The sequence below is a fragment of the Akebia trifoliata genome, chromosome 2 (assembly GCF_017979445.1).
Source record: "Akebia trifoliata isolate Shusen 1 chromosome 2, ASM1797944v1, whole genome shotgun sequence".
Lineage (NCBI taxonomy): Eukaryota > Viridiplantae > Streptophyta > Magnoliopsida > Ranunculales > Lardizabalaceae > Akebia > Akebia trifoliata.
In genome coordinates, this window is record NC_141376.1 from 2560554 (window position 1) to 2580045 (window position 19492).

The 19492-nt window shown below is 35.3% G+C and overlaps 2 protein-coding genes across 2 annotated transcripts; one reads left to right on the top strand and one right to left on the bottom strand.

The window, feature by feature from the left end:
- The first annotated feature begins 5893 nt into the window (after positions 1-5893).
- LOC147408751 (auxin transporter-like protein 5) lies at positions 5894-9612 on the top strand. The gene is made up of 8 exons (XM_086421528.1): positions 5894-6126; positions 6232-6417; positions 6525-6637; positions 6752-6935; positions 7419-7516; positions 7840-8047; positions 8412-8669; positions 9082-9612. The coding sequence occupies exons 1-8, from the start codon at positions 5971-5973 to the stop codon at positions 9337-9339; spliced, it is 1461 nt and encodes a 486-aa protein (XP_086277654.1). The 5' UTR covers positions 5894-5970; the 3' UTR covers positions 9340-9612.
- A 7607-nt stretch (positions 9613-17219) lies between these two features.
- On the bottom strand, positions 17220-18396 carry LOC147408752 (cold shock protein 2-like). The gene has a single exon (XM_086421545.1). It carries the CDS (start codon positions 18255-18257, stop codon positions 17589-17591), a length of 669 nt encoding a protein of 222 aa, XP_086277671.1. The 5' UTR covers positions 18258-18396; the 3' UTR covers positions 17220-17588.
- Between the last annotated feature and the right edge of the window lie 1096 nt (positions 18397-19492).

The following is a 19492-nucleotide window of genomic DNA, read 5'->3' on the forward strand; positions in this document are numbered from 1 at the left end:
CTATTATAGATCAACAAAGAGTAACCAAAATACCCTTGTTTTCAATCTGTTACCCTTTTCCTTTTTTGTATGCTCCCTGACCGCAGTTCACATAATCATAAATTTGTTTTACTTGTGTATCTCGAAGCAAATGATCTATGGTTCTATGAAAAAAAAAAAAGGGTTAGATTATCACGACTATTTTTCTTGAAAGGAAGAGGATCCTCTTTTTTAGTAGTACCCTATAATTCTTATTCAACAGTTAAGATATCACCACTTTGAAAACAAAATAGAGTAATGATAATCTGACACTCCCATGTGGCATACTCAAAATACTCTCTTGACGTTGGATGTGTTAGAATCATATATTTTCTTTTATCGGGATACACAATTGTATAGATTTATAGGGATGTGCAGGCATAAAGTCCATGGTTCTAACACATGCCACATTAAGAGAGTATTTTGGTATGCCATGTGGGGGGAGTCAGATTATCACGACTCAACAAAATAATACATCAGACTTATATATACACATACATCATAAAAAGAAAAACACGACTAAAGGCTTTGAAAATTGATGATCACTGAACTTTCAATTTTTGAAAAGTTAGATTTACACTTAATTTTGATGATATGTTGCTCTCTTAACTGTCTAAAAAGTACCACATTGTACTAGGCGAAATAAGCGCACTACAGAGGATCCGCTCCCTTCTTCGAAACCTCATCATCTTCCGCCTCTTCAATCTTTTGGAATAAGTTTTGATTTTTATTATTTTCCTCGCTTAAAAAAATCTTTACTTTTATCAAAAATCCATTGTCTTAAACACTTGATTGACGTGGCAAAATCACTTGTGATAAAAAAAAATTATAATTTTTTCTCATTGATTTAAATGATAAAAAAAATTAGAGATAGAATGGATTAACCAATCAAATCATACAAATCCCAGTGTTGAAGATAAAGTTTTTTGTTTTTTGTTTTTTTTTTTTTTTTTTTGAGGGGGGATCAAGGTTTTCCAAAATATGGAATTTGATAGATCATTTGTTACGGTAATATTTATTTCTTAACCTAGTATATTGTTGTTCGTCTAACCACAGGTCAAACATATCAGACGCATAATCTAAAGAACAGAATCCATATCTTAGGTAAGTTTTGGCCCGAAACCTACTTGATAGTGACTCTTGAGTCAAAACTCTCCTACCCAGGCGTGATCTATTCTCAATTTGGGTCCACTATCAACAAAATTGTACCATATTTTGGGTCTCACTATATACTTTTTCACCTATTTGGTAAAAGTTGGGATTGGAGCCAGGACCTTGTAGTTGTTGAATAAAGATTTTTTTTTTTCTTGAGATAGTAATTTGTTGTCCTTTGGCCCCCCATTATGGAGACCACAAAGGTGTCCAGAGATGATGTTGTTTTGTAGGGAAATGGCTGTAATTTAATTATGTTGTGTGGATATATAGAGGTAATTGGTGTCAATGGAAATCGAAAAGACTAATGAAGTAATTCCACTGTGTGTCAATGTTGGTTTTCCAATTCCAATTTCCATGCCTTTCGTGTACCAAAAAGCAAAGGTGCTAAAACACGCTCAGAAGATTTACACAAACCATCCATCTTGAAGACAGAGGTTTAAAAAAAAAAAGGTGGGGGAACGAGAAAGGATGGACAGTGTTGGAAGCTTTAATCATTGGTAAGGATACACTAAATGGTAGAATTTTGAAAGTCTACGAATTTGAATACAGCCATGATGAATGACGATCCTCTTTGCTAATCTTTCACTAAACTAAATCATTAAAAACGTGTAATAACAGCGTGTAAAGAAACTAATCCTTGGCATGTTCTTAAATGCATTTGTCAATCATTGAGATTGAATTTAGACAAGATCATTGTCGAGTGAGATCGACTCGTTGGCATATTTTTGGTAAAAAAGATTTATCAAATCATATCGAAGGAAATTAACTTTTGTTTTTTAATCACTTCAAAACTTTAGACACACTGTGACCATTTAGCCAATTAAAGGTAATTAATAAGAAAATTCTACGCGTAGTTATCTTCTTTTCTAGCCATATCATAAGAAATTTTTAGTTTTTACACACCTCGCGCTTAATTTGTATTTAAAATGTTGAGATCAATCTTTGCTTACTCCTCAATGTACATGTCAGTAGGATTACTGCTAATTGTACAATTAATCTTCACAGTTGACATTTTTAAGATTTGTGTAATCAAATCTAGACCAATTTAATTTTTAGACTTCTTGAAATTACTCAGTTCTCAATGAACTTTCTGAATTTTGGATATTTTACCCCTACAAGTTTTTACTAGGTAGGTTAATTACCTCCACAATTATTATTATTACTAGTGCAAGTTTAACTACATTTCATAAAGTTGAAAACTATAATAAAACTAATGTCCACTATAAATATTTAAATGACTAATATTCTTTTTTTGCATTATTTAACATGTATTTGGTTATTAACCACCTTGCTTGCCTAGCAAAAGAATATTGCTTGGCCAATTCACATTATTGCTACAGCTGTTATTGTAAATACAGGGGAAAGTTTAGATAGAAAACAACCAATCGTGATGATCAGAAAGTCAGCATCCAATGGACAGTTTTCTTGGACTGTGATTGACCATCTCATAAGATCAGACAACTAGGAACATCCAATGTATTAGTATACTCTCTCATTTTCATACATTATTTTCATTATTATTCATCATCCCTACATCCAAACCACTCATGGTGCCTCAAGATTCAGATTTCACAAATCTTGAAGACCATCCAAAACACTGGACCAAGGATGATTATAGATGACTAATGTCAACATTTTTCATGTAAAGATGCCTAGACAAGGCAACATATGTGTAAGGTTGTGTACTCCACTGCAACTGAAGGAGACGGATCAAAGGCATCCCCACTTTAGTTTGAATGACTAGGAACAGTGAGTTTGAATTACTAGGTGTAGGTGTGTGGGGTCCAACACACATAAATATGTTACTTACATTGCACCACAATAAAAACATAATTTTGTTCAAGTTTGCGTACTACCCAAGAGTGGATTTCTTTCTATATAGTTATAATTATTATTAACCAGGTGCATTGAATACATTAGGGCTGGTTTATTTGCTTGGGATTCACTAGAAAATCATTTGCTAGAATTTGATCTTAAATTTGACAGAAAACTAATAAGGATATTTACGAGAAAGTGATCAACTTTTGATGAATTTACGATTCTGATTTACTATTCATTTTAATTACTTAAACCTCTGAATTCGTTACCGTTCACATTTTGGTAATTAAAATGAACAATGAATCAGAATCGTAAATTCTTCAAATTCAGCTCATGAAATGGTAATTCACCCAAACTAATATAGTCTGATAGTAAGACAATCTGTCTCAAATTTTCTCAGGCCTTTTGGGAAAGTGAATTTCCAAGCAAACAAAGTTAAAAAAAAAAGGGAAAATGTGTGCAACTAATAATTTAATGTACTTTGTAATGTAAGGTTGGAGCAGGACATATAATTATTAATTATTCGAATTGAGAAAGAGCCATGGAGCAAGAGAAGAATGTATTAATAAGAAATGGCGTTTCCCAAGGGCACATGATCTAACAACTCTTCTTGAGAGGGCTCATAAGTCCATGTGAGATTCTCGAGTATCCTCAAGCCCATGTGATAAAGCTGTTTTCTTCTTCTTATAAAGCGACCACACTACTTTGGATGCAATCATGCGGTCCACATTAAATAATTCTCCTTCTCCTCCCACTCTTACCTTTCTTTAATTTTTTTCTTTTAGTTATTTTTCCCATGATTGCCCTTACTTACCCTTGCTCAAGATTTCAGCTACAACAGAAAAATATCAATCGGACTGGTTTGAACTTGATCTGATCGATGATTAGGATTTTACAAAGATCATTGTAGTGTAGGGTATCTCTTATTAATACATATTGATTAGAATTTGATCTGATGGTTAGGATTCTGGCAATTGTACGCTGGAAGCTCTATTTGAGAAGTATAAGGTCCACGGTTTCAAAACTCGGTTTGACGTCTTGTCTCGTCTCATTCATGGACAAGATTGAGTTGTATTGAATGAGTCAACTCGTCTTGGATGAGATGCCGTAAGTTCGATTTTGCCTCGGCACAAAATCCATCACTCTCCTTCCATTTTAACTCCTGATGTTGTTTATTGTAGATCTCTTTCTTCTATCACAATCCTTCCTCTTTTTCCCGGATCTTCTATTTCTTTCATAACCTCGCTTTAGTTGATCTTGAAGATCTGCGCCAGGCATGATACGACTTCTTTCAAATCCACTCTTTGTCGGACTTTAGTTTACTTTATTTAAACACTACTCTTCTAACAACTCATTTTATAATTATTTATTTATATGAAAATAATCATAATTTTTTATTATAAAATAAGGTCAATTTGAAGATGTTTAATCATAAAATAGGTAATAAATATTTAAATTAAAAAAATATATATTCTGAATTAAAATATACAAAATACAATTGACTCGGATAAGTTTTCTTGGCTAGGATGATATTTTGAAAATATCGTCTGACATTTGTCTTGCAAGATTTTTCACATGTATTTGAGACGTCTTGTTTATTTGTCTCGTTCATGGACAATATCGAGATGACTCGAAGGAGTCATCTCATTCGAGAACGAGATTTAAAATCATGATAGGATTTGATCCATACACATGGGCATGGACTGTGCTCTGAGCCTCACACGATATAATGGTATTTCAGTGATTCTTAAAAATATAACTAAATAAGGGAAAGTATATATATATATATATATGAATTTTAGTCGATGTTAATTATGAGTTTGGGGGAGCGAAAACTCTAATTAAAGAATTACCTTTCTCATAACTACTATATTATGAATGAAAGTACTTTTCTCACAACTACTACCTTAAATAAATAATACTGAATAATAACTAAATAATCATTTAATGTAACAGTCAAGAATGTATTTGCCTAAAATTTTTATAAAGTTTCACAATCTTTTGGACAACTTACACATAGGTCTGTCAATGGATTCAATCAGACCCGAGATCTATCTGATCATTCCATAACTCCAACACCTGATGAAAGATTTGGACTCACATATGGATTCAATCATTGATTCGTTCAACTAGATCCAATAATATATTTGAAAATATATATTTATATTATATTTGGATATAAGAATTTTTTATTTATTTTATGTGTTCATTATATCAGACAAGCCCGAATCTATTAAATTTCTTATCGGATCATCGATGCCAATTTAGTACCATTCTGATCCAAGTCAGAATATATATATTTATCCCTCTCCCTACAAGAATTAGAGCTGAAAATGTAAAAGACATTAGGATTTAATCTATTTGTTAAATGTGACAGAAAAAGGAATTTGAAGGTGCATGGTGTGTTTTACACTTTAGAGGACATCTCACATCTGGCTATTTGATTAGCAAGACCTTCATTTATTAAAAGCAAAATTGATATTTTGTATAAATAAATAGATCTTTCAAGATGTGGGCCAACATACATTCATAATATTGATGAACCCCGAAGGCTGTGTCACGTTGTATTTTTGAATGTTTTTATAATAATAATAATAATAATACATCTCCATCCTAATGCAGACAAGGAAATCAAGCTCTTTGCAAGTAATTAATTTGATTTGAAATTTGTTTAATTTATTAAATATATAAGATTCATTTAATAAACTAAACCTACGTGGTCCAAATCCAGATCCAGAAATGTAAAGTGTAAACTAATAAAGACAAGAAAATCTGAGGTTTCTTGACTTTCGTCAAACCCATTAATATTGGGACCCAAAACCACTTTATATTCATCATCAAACCTATCTTTTCCTCTGTCGGAGGACTCCTTGTGTCTTATATAAATACCACATAAGCCCTTCTTCACCCTTCACCTTCATTTTGAATCTCAAACTCTAAAAAGAAGGAGAAATTACCAACTAAGAGAGAGAGACAGCAATGGCGTCGGACAAGGTGGTGGAGGCTGTGATTGTTGGAAACTATGTAGAAATGGAGACTGAAGGGAAACCCAAGACCATTAAAACCAAACTGTCTAAGTTCTTCTGGGATGGGGGCTCTGCTTATGATGCTTGGTTTAGCTGTGCTTCCAATCAGGTCTCTTTTCTTTCATTTTACAAACAAATCAATAATGGATTTTCCTCTACTTGATATATATTCCTCTGTTTCTATCATACTTATAAGTCTGTGTGTTTGTTCTAGGTGGCTCAGGTTCTTCTCACCTTACCATACTCATTCTCTCAGCTTGGAATGTTATCTGGCATTCTCTTCCAGTTGTTCTATGGTTTGTTGGGTAGTTGGACAGCTTACCTCATCAGCATTCTCTATGTAGAATATAGAACAAGAAAAGAAAGAGAGAAAGTAGATTTCAGAAACCATGTTATCCAGGTTTATTTCTATCTTTAATTTCTATGATAAAATGCTCCAAATTAACACCAAAGTTTCTCATTTATTACTCGCCATTTTAACATGGGTTAACTTTCTCTCCATTAAAGTGGTTTGAAGTTCTTGATGGGCTTCTTGGGAAACACTGGAGGAATGTGGGTCTGGCCTTCAACTGCACATTTCTTTTATTTGGATCTGTCATTCAACTTATTGCTTGTGCTAGGTACATTGCTCTTTTCTTTTTCTTAAAAACAAGTTTTAGTAGAAAAAATAATCAAAGATTTGACATTTTCTGTAACTAAGGGTACTAATATTTTATTTTAATTCTTTATTGCAGTAACATTTATTATATAAACGACAATTTGGACAAGAGAACTTGGACATATATCTTCGGAGCTTGTTGTGCCACCACAGTCTTCATTCCTTCTTTCCACAACTACAGAATCTGGTCTTTTCTAGGCCTTCTCATGACCACTTACACTTCTTGGTACCTCACCATAGCATCTCTTCTTCATGGACAGGTAACAACTTCGAAAATGGTTTTTTTTTTTTTTTTAACTTACCTCCCACCCTAATATATCATATATTAAAAATGCTTCCTTGGATCTGAAAAAATCAGACTTTCCTCTGAAAATGAAAAAACTCAATTTTTTTAATCCAAGGAGGTGTGTCTAATATGCCCTATTAATAAGGGATGTATATTTAATATATTTAAGGACTAAGTAATATAAAATTAGAAATAAATACATTTTGAAAGAATGTAAAAGTAAGAAGTTAATTTTGCCTTGTTTGATAAATACCAATTACAGTTTAAATTATAAGAAATATTAAAGTTGAAGGTCCCATAGAAACAAGTGGAAGCCTCACAAGAAGTTGGACTGAGTTGGTGAAAGTAGATATAAACACACTAAATAAAACAAGATTTGTTTAGCCAAACTTAAATCTTTGGAGAAAAGATTTGTTATTGTTGAAAATTATTATATATATATTTTGTTTAAATGTAGGTGGAAGGGGTCAAGCATTCAGGTCCCACCAAGTTGGTTTTATACTTCACAGGGGCAACAAACATTCTCTATACATTTGGAGGGCACGCCGTTACAGTGTAAGACAACCTCGGCTTAACACTCGTGTCGTTTCCTTTAGTTATAGAAGTGGCCCTCATTCTAAATAACGTCATGGAGAAACGTATTTTTCCCAAAATGCCCTTGTCAGGCATGGGATGTAAAAAAAGCCAAAAAGACGAGCTTTGGTACAGAGGTTTCTTGGGAAACTCATGAGTTAACTCGCTTTTAAGTTTTAACGTAGAAGAAAAGTAAATGGTCTTTTTTCAGCTCTCTTTTGCTTTTTTAATTTGAAAAGTAAGGTATTATAGTCAGAAGAATCTAGATGTGATGTTGTTATTTATGGTGTGTTTGTGGTGGACAGAGAGATCATGCACGCCATGTGGAAGCCTCAGAAATTTAAGGCAATATATCTACTTGCCACGTTGTATGTTCTAACACTGACGATTCCATCTGCGGTATCAGTTTATTGGGCATTTGGTGACTTGCTTCTTGATCACTCCAATGCCTTTGCTCTCTTCCCTAAATCACCTTCTAGAGATATGGCAGTGGTATTGATGCTCATCCATCAGGCAAGCACTGTAGCAATTTACTTAACTATTTTTATTATTAAGTTAAATAACATTTTTCTTTTCGAGAAAGTCAATCCAGAATTTAACAGAATCCAATCAATCACACGAAGTCATGTGTATTAAAAATATCAATAATAATTTACGAAAGAATTAGGATCCCGAATAGATACCGTTTACTACTATAGGAATGAGATATTATTTTGTTTCTTGACTCTTTACTAAATTACTTATGTTATGCATTATGCAATTCATCGATTGGATTTCGATGAAATCTGGTATTGACTTTTTTGTAATAAATTTTTTTTAAAAATAAAACAAAGGTAATTTTTTCTAATAAAAATATTTTGATTTGGTATGAGAACAGTTTATAACATTTGGGTTCGCATGCACACCACTATACTTTGTGTGGGAGAAGGCGATAGGGATGCACGAATGCAAGAGCTTGTGCAAGCGAGCAGCAGCAAGGCTACCAGTGGTGGTCCCCATTTGGTTTCTAGCCATCATCTTCCCTTTCTTTGGTCCTATCAATTCCACAGTTGGATCTCTGCTTGTCAGCTTCACTGTCTATATCATCCCTGCTCTTGCTCACATGTTCACTTTTGGCTCAGCCACAGCTCGAGAGGTGCGTGCGTGTGCGTGTGTGTATCTATCTATCTATCTATCTAGGAAGCTAGTGTCATGTGATATGTATTGTATATTTTCCTCTATTGTTGAGTGTGTCATACTCTAATTTAGTCCGGTGACCCTCGTATAGTCATAGTTCTCCCTCTCTCCAATAGATCAGTCTTTTGGAGTAATAGGTTGGCTAACATGGTATCAGAGCGTTAGGTTTGTATAGGTCATGGGTTCAAAATTTTTTCCATCCTTATGGGTGAGAGGGAGAGGGAGCGTTGAGTGTGTATTTTCCTCCACTCTAGGGTGTGCCATACCCGAGTTAAGCCCCGTGACGCTTTTATATTCATAGTTCTACCCCTCTATAATAGATCGGTCTTTCAGAATAATTGGTTGGTTAACAATATATGTTGTTGTTGCAGAACGCAGTGGAGAGACCACCGAAATTTGTGGGGAGGTGGGCGGGAATGTATACAATAAACGTGTTTATAGTGGTGTGGGTGTTTGTGGTTGGATTTGGATTTGGTGGGTGGGCAAGTATGACCAACTTCATACGCCAGATTGATACATTTGGACTCTTCACCAAGTGCTATCAATGTCCTCCACCTCTACCACCAACTCAATTCTTCAATTCCACAGCTCCTTCTCCCTCTATTCATCACCATCTCCACAGTCCTTGAACTCATCATCATCATCATCTCTTGACTGTTCATCATGAGTACTGCTCAAAGACACATGAGTCTTGATTCTGGAAACCGAAGGTAATTAAAGAAAAGAGGCCCTACAATCAATGCTACACCAACAAAAAGATTTGGTTTATACCAAAACAACCACCTCTCCCTCAAATTTTCTCTCTTGTTACTCTTTGTAAGGTCAATTAATTTTTTTTTTCCCTTTTTGAAAATTTGGACGTTGAATGTTAAACTTTATTCGAATGCTTCTTTATTCCTAAATGAGGTATTGTCATCTCTCTCTCTCTCTCTCGCTCTCTCTCTCTCAGAGTGATCCTTACATAAAGGGGCAGATCCTCTGTAGCGCAAATCTCTTGTGGACCATATCAACGTTTGAGGGTGTGACACGTCATCAAGATAATTGCATCCAATCGTTTGATCATGGGAGTACAGTGACAGTCCATTTTCAAACACATAATTAAGGCCAAAAAAAAAAAAGAAAATTATAATTATTTTTTCAAATATGATCTAATCCATGAATCCAAGAGGGCTGTGTGGTTATTTTCCTTGAATGTGGTGTTCTAAGGACTGTAAACCAAGAGCTACAGAGAGCTACTGGAGAAATGGGTTAAGAGGATGATTTCTACGGTGAGGATGATCTCTATGGTGAGGAGATCATCCTCACCAAAAATCAGCTCATTCCAAAACTTCTAACCCCATCAAAATTGATTTACAAAAAATGGACGGTCCACGATTTTTCAACGTGTAAACATGGGGCTAAACATTCGGAATGGGCTGATTTTTGGGGAGGATGATCTTCTAATCATAGAGATCATCCTCACCAAAAATCAGCTCATTCCAAAACTTCTAACCCATGTAGGACAAAAAACGTTTGTTAAAGTGTGTGGTAAAACTTAGGGTGCTGAACATTTCCCATATATATATATAGGGTCCCGTTCAGCACCCTAAGCTTTACCACACACTTTAACAAACATGTTTTGTCCTACATGGGTTAGAAGTTTTGGAATGGGTTGATTTTTGGTGAGGATAATCTCTATGGTGAGGAGATCATCCTCACCAAAAATCAGCTCATTCCAAAATTTCTAACCCCATCAAAAATGGTTTACAAAAAATGGACGGTTCACGATTTTTCAATTTGTAAACATGGGGCTAAACATTTCGGAATGGGCTGATTTTTTAGGAGGATGATCTTCTAATCATAGGGATCATCCTCACAAAAAATCAGCTCATTCCAAAATTTCTAACCCATGTAGGACAAAAAACGTTTGTTAAAGTGTGTGGTAAAACTTAAGGTGCTGAACATTTCCCATATATATATATATATATATATATATATATATATATATATTATATATATATAGGGTAGCGATCAATGGCAAACTTTTTGGCAAAACATTTTTTAAAACATGAGTTAGAGGTTTTGGAATGGGCTGATTTTTGGTGAGGATGATCTCTACGGTGAGGAGATCATCATCACCAAAAATCAACTCCTTCCAAAACTTCTAACCCTATTAAAAGCAGTTTACAAAAAATGGACGGTCCACAATTTTTCAGCTTGTAAACATGGGTTAGAAGTTTTGGAATGGTCTGATTTTTGGTGAGGATGATCTACTCACCGTAAAGATCATCCTCACCAAAAATCAGCCCATTCCAAAACCTCTAACTCATGTTTTGAAAAATGTTTTGCCAAAAAGTTGGCCCTTGAACGCCCCCCATATATATATATATATATATATATATGGGTCACGTTATTACGACCCCCTTTTGGGCCCCCTTTACGACACACCTTTTTGTCTTATATGGGTAAAAATGTTTGGAATGGGCTGATTTTTTGTGAGGATGATCTCTATGGTGAAGGGATCATCCTGGCAAAAAATCATCCCATTCCAAAACTTCTAGACCGTCCGATTTTTGTTGAAAAATTATAGACCGTCCAATTTTTGTAAATCAATTTTGATGGGGTTAGAAGTTTTGGAATGGGATGATTTTTTGCCAGGATGATCCCCTCACCATAGAGATCATCCTCACAAAAAATCAGCCCATTCCAAACATTTTTGCCCATATAAGACAAAAAGGTGTGTCGCAAAGGGGGTCCAAAAGGGGGTCGTAATAACGTGACCCTATATATATATATATGGGTCCCGTTCGGCACCCTAAGTTTTACCACACACTTTAACAAACGCGTTTTGTCCTACATGGGTTAGAAGTTTTGGAATGGGCTGATTTTTGGTGAGGATGATCTCTATTGTGAGGAGATCATCCTCACCAAAAATCAGCTCATTCCAAAACTTCTAACCCCATCAAAAATGATTTACAAAAAATGGACGGTCCACGATTTTTCAACCTGTAAACATGGGGCTAAACATTTCGGAATGGGCTAATTTTTTGGGAGGATGATCTTCTAATCATAGAGATCATCCTCCCCAAAAATCAGCTCATTCCAAAACTTCTAACCCATGTAAGACAAAAAACGTTTGTTAAAGTGTGTGGTAAAACTTAGGGTGCTGAACATTTCCCTATATATATATATATATATATAGGGGCGTTAAATGGCAAACTTTTTAGCAAACTTTTTGGCAAAACATTTTTCAAAACATGAGTTAGAAGTTTTGGAATAGGCTGATTTTTGGTGAGGATGATCTCTACGGTGAGGAGATTATCCTCACCAAAAATCAGCTCATTCCAAAACTTCTAACACCATCAAAAATAGTTTACAAAAAATGGACGGTCCACGATTTTTCAACTGGTAAACTTAGGTTAGAAGTTTTGGAATGGGCTGATTTTTGGTGAGGATGATCTACTCACCGTAGAGATCATCCTCACCAAAAATCAGCCCATTCCAAAACCTCTAACCCATGTTTTGAAAAATGTTTTGCCAAAAAGTTTGCTAAAAAGTTTGCCCTTGAACGCTACCCATATATATATATGTAGGGAAATGTTCAGCACCCTAAGTTTTACCACACACTTTAACAAACATTTTTTGTCTTACATGGGTTAGAAGTTTTGGAATGGGCTGATTTTTGGTGAGGATGATCTCTATGATTAGAAGATCATCCTCCCCAAAAATCAGCCCATTCCGAAATGTTTAGCCCCATGTTTACAAGTTGAAAAATCGTGGACCATCCATTTTTTGTAAATCATTTTTGATGGGGTTAGAAGTTTTGGAATGAGCTGATTTTTTGTGAGGATGATCTCCTCATCATAGAGATCATCCTCACCAAAAATCAACCCATTCCGAAACTTCTAACCCATGTAGGACAAAACGCGTTTGTAAAAGTGTGTGGTAAAACTTAGGGTGCCGAACGGGACCCATATATATATATATATATGGGTCCCGTTCAGCACCCTAAGGTTTACCACACATTTTAACAAACGTGTTTTGTCTTACATGGTTAGAAGTTTTGGAATGGGCTGATTTTTGGTGAGGATGATCTCTATGGTTAGGAGATCATCCTCACCAAAAATCAGCCCATTCCAAAACTTCTAACCCCATCAAAAACAGTTTACAAAAAATGGACGGTCCACGATTTTTCAGCTGGTAAACATGGGTTAGAAGTTTTGCAATGGTCTGATTTTTGGTGAGGATGATCTACTCATTGTAGAGATCATCCTCACCAAAAATCAGCCCATTCCAAAACTTCTAACCCCATCAAAAACAGTTTACAAAAAATGGACGGTCCACGATTTTTCAGCTGGTAAACATGGGTTAGAAGTTTTGCAATGGTCTGATTTTTGGTGAGGATGATCTACTCATTGTAGAGATCATCCTCACCAAAAATCAGCCCATTCCAAAACCTCTAACCCATGTTTTGAAAAATGTTTTGCCAAAAAGTTTGCTAAAAAGTTTGCCCTTGAACGCTACCCTATATATATATATATATATAATATATATATATATATATATATATATATCCTTACATAAAGGTGGGAATAACCTCAATGCCAATTGGTCAATATTTACGTTGAGTTTGGATTGAGAGAAATGGAGAAAAGAGGAGAGAAGAGAAAATAAATGAGTTTCTCTCCATTTCTATTGTTTGGATTGTTAAGTAAAAAAAAGAAGAGAAAAACATTAGAGGAAAGAGAGAGAAAAAAATATGAGTTTTTTTTTCTTTTCAAAAGTGGAGAGAAGAGGAGAGAAATGGAGAAATTTTTTTTAAAAATATTTTATAATTTCAACCCTACGCTTAGATCTCTTTTAAGATATTTTAAAATTTCAAAACTGTCTCAAGTTCTCTACTGTCAATCCAAATATAGTAGAGAGAAATTGTGTTTATCTTCATTTTTCTTAATGAATTTCTCTTCTCTCAATACAAGCATAATTTTAAGGAAAAAAAATATAAATCAATTAGGATAATCAGACCCCTGTTAGCCTAACACACTTTTGAGCAGGTCACCAAGGGGAACTAGCTATAGCCAATGACCATATGTATCTGATAATTGAGTAGTCGGCATAGCCCCCGATGTCTCCTGTGGCACGCCTACAAGTGTCAGTTGTTAGGGCAGGAGCCTAACCATATTATTTGGGGAATTGTGATTCAATTAAGAAATAAAAGAAAATATCTCACTAATTACCAGCCAAACATGTGGTTTTCAGTAATTGGATTCAATCATTTAATAATGCATGCTCATCTTCTATGGAAAAAAAGTCAATGTGGGAAAATTTTTTGTTTTCACATGCCTCATAAATTGAACCATGAATCATGGAGATCTAATTTTGATGTCCCATATCATTGGGTACCCACCAAATCTAATCCAATACTGAATCAATATTTCAACTAGAAGAAGATTATGTAAGTAACGAAAAGAAGAAAAGGAGAGCAAGATTATAATGGACAATTTAGTCTGAGTATGATCGGTCTTATATTGCTTGTTTCATCTCCATTCATTGTGGTGTCATTCTCTATTTATAGACTTTGTAGAGATGATTCTTAATTTTATCATATTTTTTTATGGTTCATCTATGTAGAATTTTAATTCTCATGATAATCTTTCTAAAACAATATCAATAACAACATCAATGGGTTAGTTCCACATATACCCAAAATAGAAACCTAAATAAAATTCTGGTTCTAATTTCAGTTTCAATTTATATTGAAGCACATTTACTTCAATATATCTCTTTATTTGTACTTAATTAAATCGCTAATTTTATTATAAATAAAATAAATTTAATAGTTGAGTACCCATCCAATACGTGAATGAGACCCGATTCTCATCCCTCAAAATAGCTACCTAAACATGATCGGGTCCTTTATGGTAGACCCAAAACCGACTAATTGGTTTCGGGTACATCAATTGTGTACCCATTGCCACGATCTATGGTCTAAACAGGGGTTCTTACATACATGGATCCAACAAGCAATGGTTGTAATTTGTAAATTGTATCTTTCAAGCATCTGTTTTTTTTTTCTTTTTTCCCAGAGCTCAATGATTATTAAAGAAAGAAAAGGTGGCTTTATCAGAAGAAAAGAAGAAGAATGATGGTGACGTCACAAATGTGAGCAATATTACGTAGACTGAGAGAGGCAGGACAGCCAAAGCAGAAAAGAGAATCCATCAGAGATATCAGTCCATCCAAATTTCAAAACATTTTCCAACAGACCAAATCCCTTTATAGGCGCATGCGATGCCAATGGCATAAAGTGATATTTGTTTTCACTTTTGCGTTTGATGATAGATCTGGAAAATTATATTAAGAGTTAAGAATCAAACAGAGTTTGAGATGGAGCATCAAATCGTACAGTTGATGCAGTTGAAATGAACTGAGAGGATGTTCCTAGGGTTGCCTTCAAACAATAAATCTCTATGAAATCAACATCTCTCTCTCTACGAACCCTGTATTTTTCCCCATCTCAGCCTTACTTTTTGAAGATCTAGCCCTTGAAAGATTGTTTAACGTGTGAACCTCTGTACTCAAAAGAGTTGGGTAGAGACCCAAATCTAGATCTCCATTTTGTAATGCATTAGACCAACTCCAATGCAAGTAGGCCTATTTAGTAGGCATTTTAGTGTGTGAAGTCATTTTGCCTATTCAGCCTATTGACTCTCTACAATTTTTTATCACCAACAGATATAGAGAGAGATTCACTCTTCTTTACCTCTCCCACTCTCCAAAATGTTTAAGAGAACAAAGCCTCACTCTTTTACGTCTCTGACTCTCCAAAATATTTCAGAGTCCGAGTGCATTGGAGTGCTTTCAAGGAAGAAGATATAGAACCCGGGCCAAAGTGCGTTGTAGTAGCTCATACAAACTCTCTTCGGGACACATATCCCAGGACACGGGCCTATGGGCATCCTATGAGTATCCATTAACCAAAACCAGACAGAAACCAAAAATAGAAACATCCCAATTCAGTGCTGCTTTTATTGGAATCTATTAGTCAGTCAAAAATTGAACCAAATCAATGTATACCTGCAGATGCCCAGAACTGATTTATTTCATCATTTCTTCTTTTTATATCATAGATCTTTTAATGTTTTTTACAATTTAAAATTAATACATATTATATCAAGTGTACTATAGTTGATTGATTGAGAGAGAGACCCTAGGAGGGATTAGTCACCAATATCAAAACTTTAATGTTTCAATTCACAATTGAAGTTGAAAATTTTCAGAAACGAAAACTTCAAACTTGATGAAAACATTACACAGAAGTAGAAACGATAACCCACACAATAGATGACTCTGGAATGGAGTCAACCTTAGATGCGTCCACAGTTCACATCCTGTCCTCGTCACTGAGATTTCCTTCTATCAAACCAACCCAATGACCCTTCTTATTGATTAATAAAATTCCAAAAAGTATTTCAAAATTTCTTAATGAACTTGACTGATGTCATACTGATAGGATGCGAAGCAAGTACTAATCAAATGTGAAGGATGTGAATCCACAGAGGTGACCACAGATAGATTTATATATATATACATAAAAAGACCAACATAGGACACCTTACTCGATGCAGTGTCCTGAACAAAGGAGACAAATATGGTTACACACCGTACAAACTCACATCCACAAGAGAGGGGTCAAAGATTACAGTTGACTGTTTTGCCAGTGCGTCTCAAACCAAGTCTCTCTATATTTCATTTCTCAAATGAAAATAGAGAGTACATTAAACTAGATATAACCTGCTGCACGTGAAGACACAGAGAGCGCACCATAACTAAAAACCAGGTAACTTGTTGCGCATATTGAACCTAGTATTTAATTCCTCACACCGTAACCAACACCCAGTCAACAATAAGGACTGGAATAATATGTATTCTTCTCCCACAAATTTGAAGTTTGTATCCCCTACTCACAGTAATGCAAACAGTGTTCTTTTTCAAATTCATAGAAACAAAGGATTCCAATGCCACCCCAACCAAATATAGATATTACCCTAATACAAGTATTTGACAAAACTAATAGAAGAAAGAACCAGAGAATTTTAACAGTTCATGAGGTCAAATGGCTTGTGTGGGTTTCAGGAATAGACTTACCATACCATGTGGGCAAGCTTGGACCATTAATGAAACATCTTAGTAACTTAGATGACTACATACATTTTCACCAACCAAGGCCCTTACAACAGTGAAACTTCCTTCACAAGTATTGGACCCAACAAAAATGATACAAATAGAGGTTACAAATGTCGTTCTCCATGATTATGAGTTATGTCAAACTGGAAAAAGAAAGAGCTTCTTCTTGAAGCCCCATAAAAAATTAACATTAACAATCAAAATAAAAGAGGAATAATAACACATTGAATAAAACAATGCCAAAGGAATATATGCAACAAGCACCCAATGTTCTATAATTTTTTTCTCTATTTCAAGAACAAAGAACCCAAAATCAATTAATAAAATCCAGATTCACCAATAATGAAAATATAAAGGACACAACCATAATTCATTAACCAAACCATATGTGTATATTAACAGAGAGAGCATCAATTAAAATCTAAACATATCACCCCACCTTTTTTTTCTTTACTCTCCCCTCAAAAAGTAAAGTACCCAATAACATAAAAACCCACAAAAAAAAAAAAAAAAAAACCCCAAAAAATAAAAGCAGCATTCCGATAAACAAAATATCAAAACCCACCTAAACTAAACGACTCCAAGAACAAAACATTATCTGAAATATCGATTTGGGTCGCTCAAAAAAAAAAAAACTAGAACCAGAAAAGAAATAAAAAGAGAGAAAACATGTAGATAAACATGTTTTTTTTTACCATTTTGTCTTCTCTTTTTAATTCATGTTAGGGCACTCTCTGGCGAAGTGTCCTTGTCCACCACAGTTGTAACAGCCTCCTCCACCACCGCCACCACCTCCTCCGCCACCACTGTATCTTCCACCGCCACCTCCTCCGCCACTGTACCTTCCACCGCCTCCGCTGCCGCCACCACCGCCGCTTCCCTGGTAACAATCCCTAGCGAAATGACCCTCCTCTCCACAGGTATAACAACTACCACCACCGCCGCCGCCATATCCTCCACCACCACCGTTTCTCCCTCCACCACCACCTCTACCACCACCCCTACCACCACCTCTACCACCACCATTGAAACCGTACCCACCACCACCACCACTGTAACCACCATCTCCTCCAAAGCCGTATCCTCCACCACCACGGTCACCTCTCCCACCACCGCCACCCCCATAGCTGTCTCGTCTGCTTCCCTGAACGTTTGAACCGTCCGGTCCGGTCACATCGACGGCTTTTGTCCGCCCATCATCACTATGCTCGACCAGAAACTCCACAGCTTCTCCTTCAGCAAGGCTTCGGTAACCATCAGATTTGATCGAGGACTGATGAACGAACAGATCTTCGCTTCCATCGTCCGGCGTTATGAAACCAAACCCTTTCTGGCCGTTGAACCACTTCACAATTCCGGTCGATCTACTTCCTTCAGCCATGGATCGATCTTCAGATGTACCTTTCGATCCACGATAGAAAAAAAAAAAACCAGATCAGGGACGAAACCCTAACCCTAAAAGAAGAACCCTAATTTACTAATACACCTTTCTTCTTTCCTCCTCTTTAATATCGAGAGAATATTTATAATATGAGCTTTCGAATCGCATCAATCGCCACGTCGTTTAGGACTTCCTTGGAGAGAATCTAACGGCTGGCGATTCGCGATTGAAGAAATGAACACCGATCGATTGGTCAGGGTCCAAGTAGGTGGGCCCGAAAATTGGGAAAAGTCGTAGGAGCCCCTTCTGCTTCTACTTCTATACTCACTGCAACAGCTACTGAATTAATTGTGTTGAAAAGAGTGCTTTATTTTAGTAATTTTTTATTTTTATTTTAAAAAAAATAATTAATTCAGTTTGAAGATTTTTATTAAAGGATAATGCTGAAGTAACATTAAAATTGTACGTTCTGATGTAGTGGTGCATATATAACACTAAATGCTTTTCATCGAGAAACGAGTGAAAAGTATCTATTGACTTGAAAGTGAATAGGAATCATCGATGCTTTTGAAATCTTATCTCGATGAAGAGCATCTACGATTCCCAGCCATTTTCACGTCATGAAGTGCGATATGAGGTCGCTACAGTATTATTCAAACTTCAATAGAATGGTCAAAGAGTCAATAACAGTCAAAGCTAACAAGAGATTGGACATGTCAAAGTGTCTTTTCTTCTTCTAAAGAAATAAAGAAACCCCAAAAAGCTCTTACAAAAGTAATTAAAATAATATATTTATGGTTCCTTAACCCAAAAGGTTCTACCTCTTCTCTTCTAAAGGACAGGAGTTGGTTGTCTTTTTTAAACTTATTTTAATTTATTGAAGGTTAAAATCCACTTTCATTGCCACAGAAATTCTCCCATAATGTGAGAATTGAACAATTTTTTTTTTTTTTTTAATGATCATCATAATAATGTGAGATAGACTTTTATGAGAAAATAATATTTGAGTTGTAAATATATAAAAATTATATATCACAAGGAATTTAGAGGGTAAAATAATGAATTTGCATCTATCAAAGCCAACCCATTTCTCTGTGCACAAATTTTTGAATGTGGTATTTAAATTCTCATTATCACTGTTGAGAATGAGACCAAAGCCATGTTGTTGATCATGAAAGGAGGCTCAAGGCTGGGCCGGTTTGACTGTGTTGCACGAGCAACATTTCGGTTCATTG

Excerpts from the sequence above, each read along its gene's own strand:
- LOC147408752 (XM_086421545.1), bottom strand. The coding sequence starts at position 18,257 with ATGGCTGAAGGAAGTAGATCGACCGGAATTGTGAAGTGGTTCAACGGC.
- LOC147408751 (XM_086421528.1), top strand. The coding sequence starts at position 5,971 with ATGGCGTCGGACAAGGTGGTGGAGGCTGTGATTGTTGGAAACTATGTA. Across the intron at positions 6,936-7,418 it reads CATCTCTTCTTCATGGACAG|GTGGAAGGGGTCAAGCATTC; the intron begins GTAACAACTTCG and ends GTTTAAATGTAG. Across the intron at positions 8,048-8,411 it reads TATTGATGCTCATCCATCAG|TTTATAACATTTGGGTTCGC; the intron begins GCAAGCACTGTA and ends GTATGAGAACAG.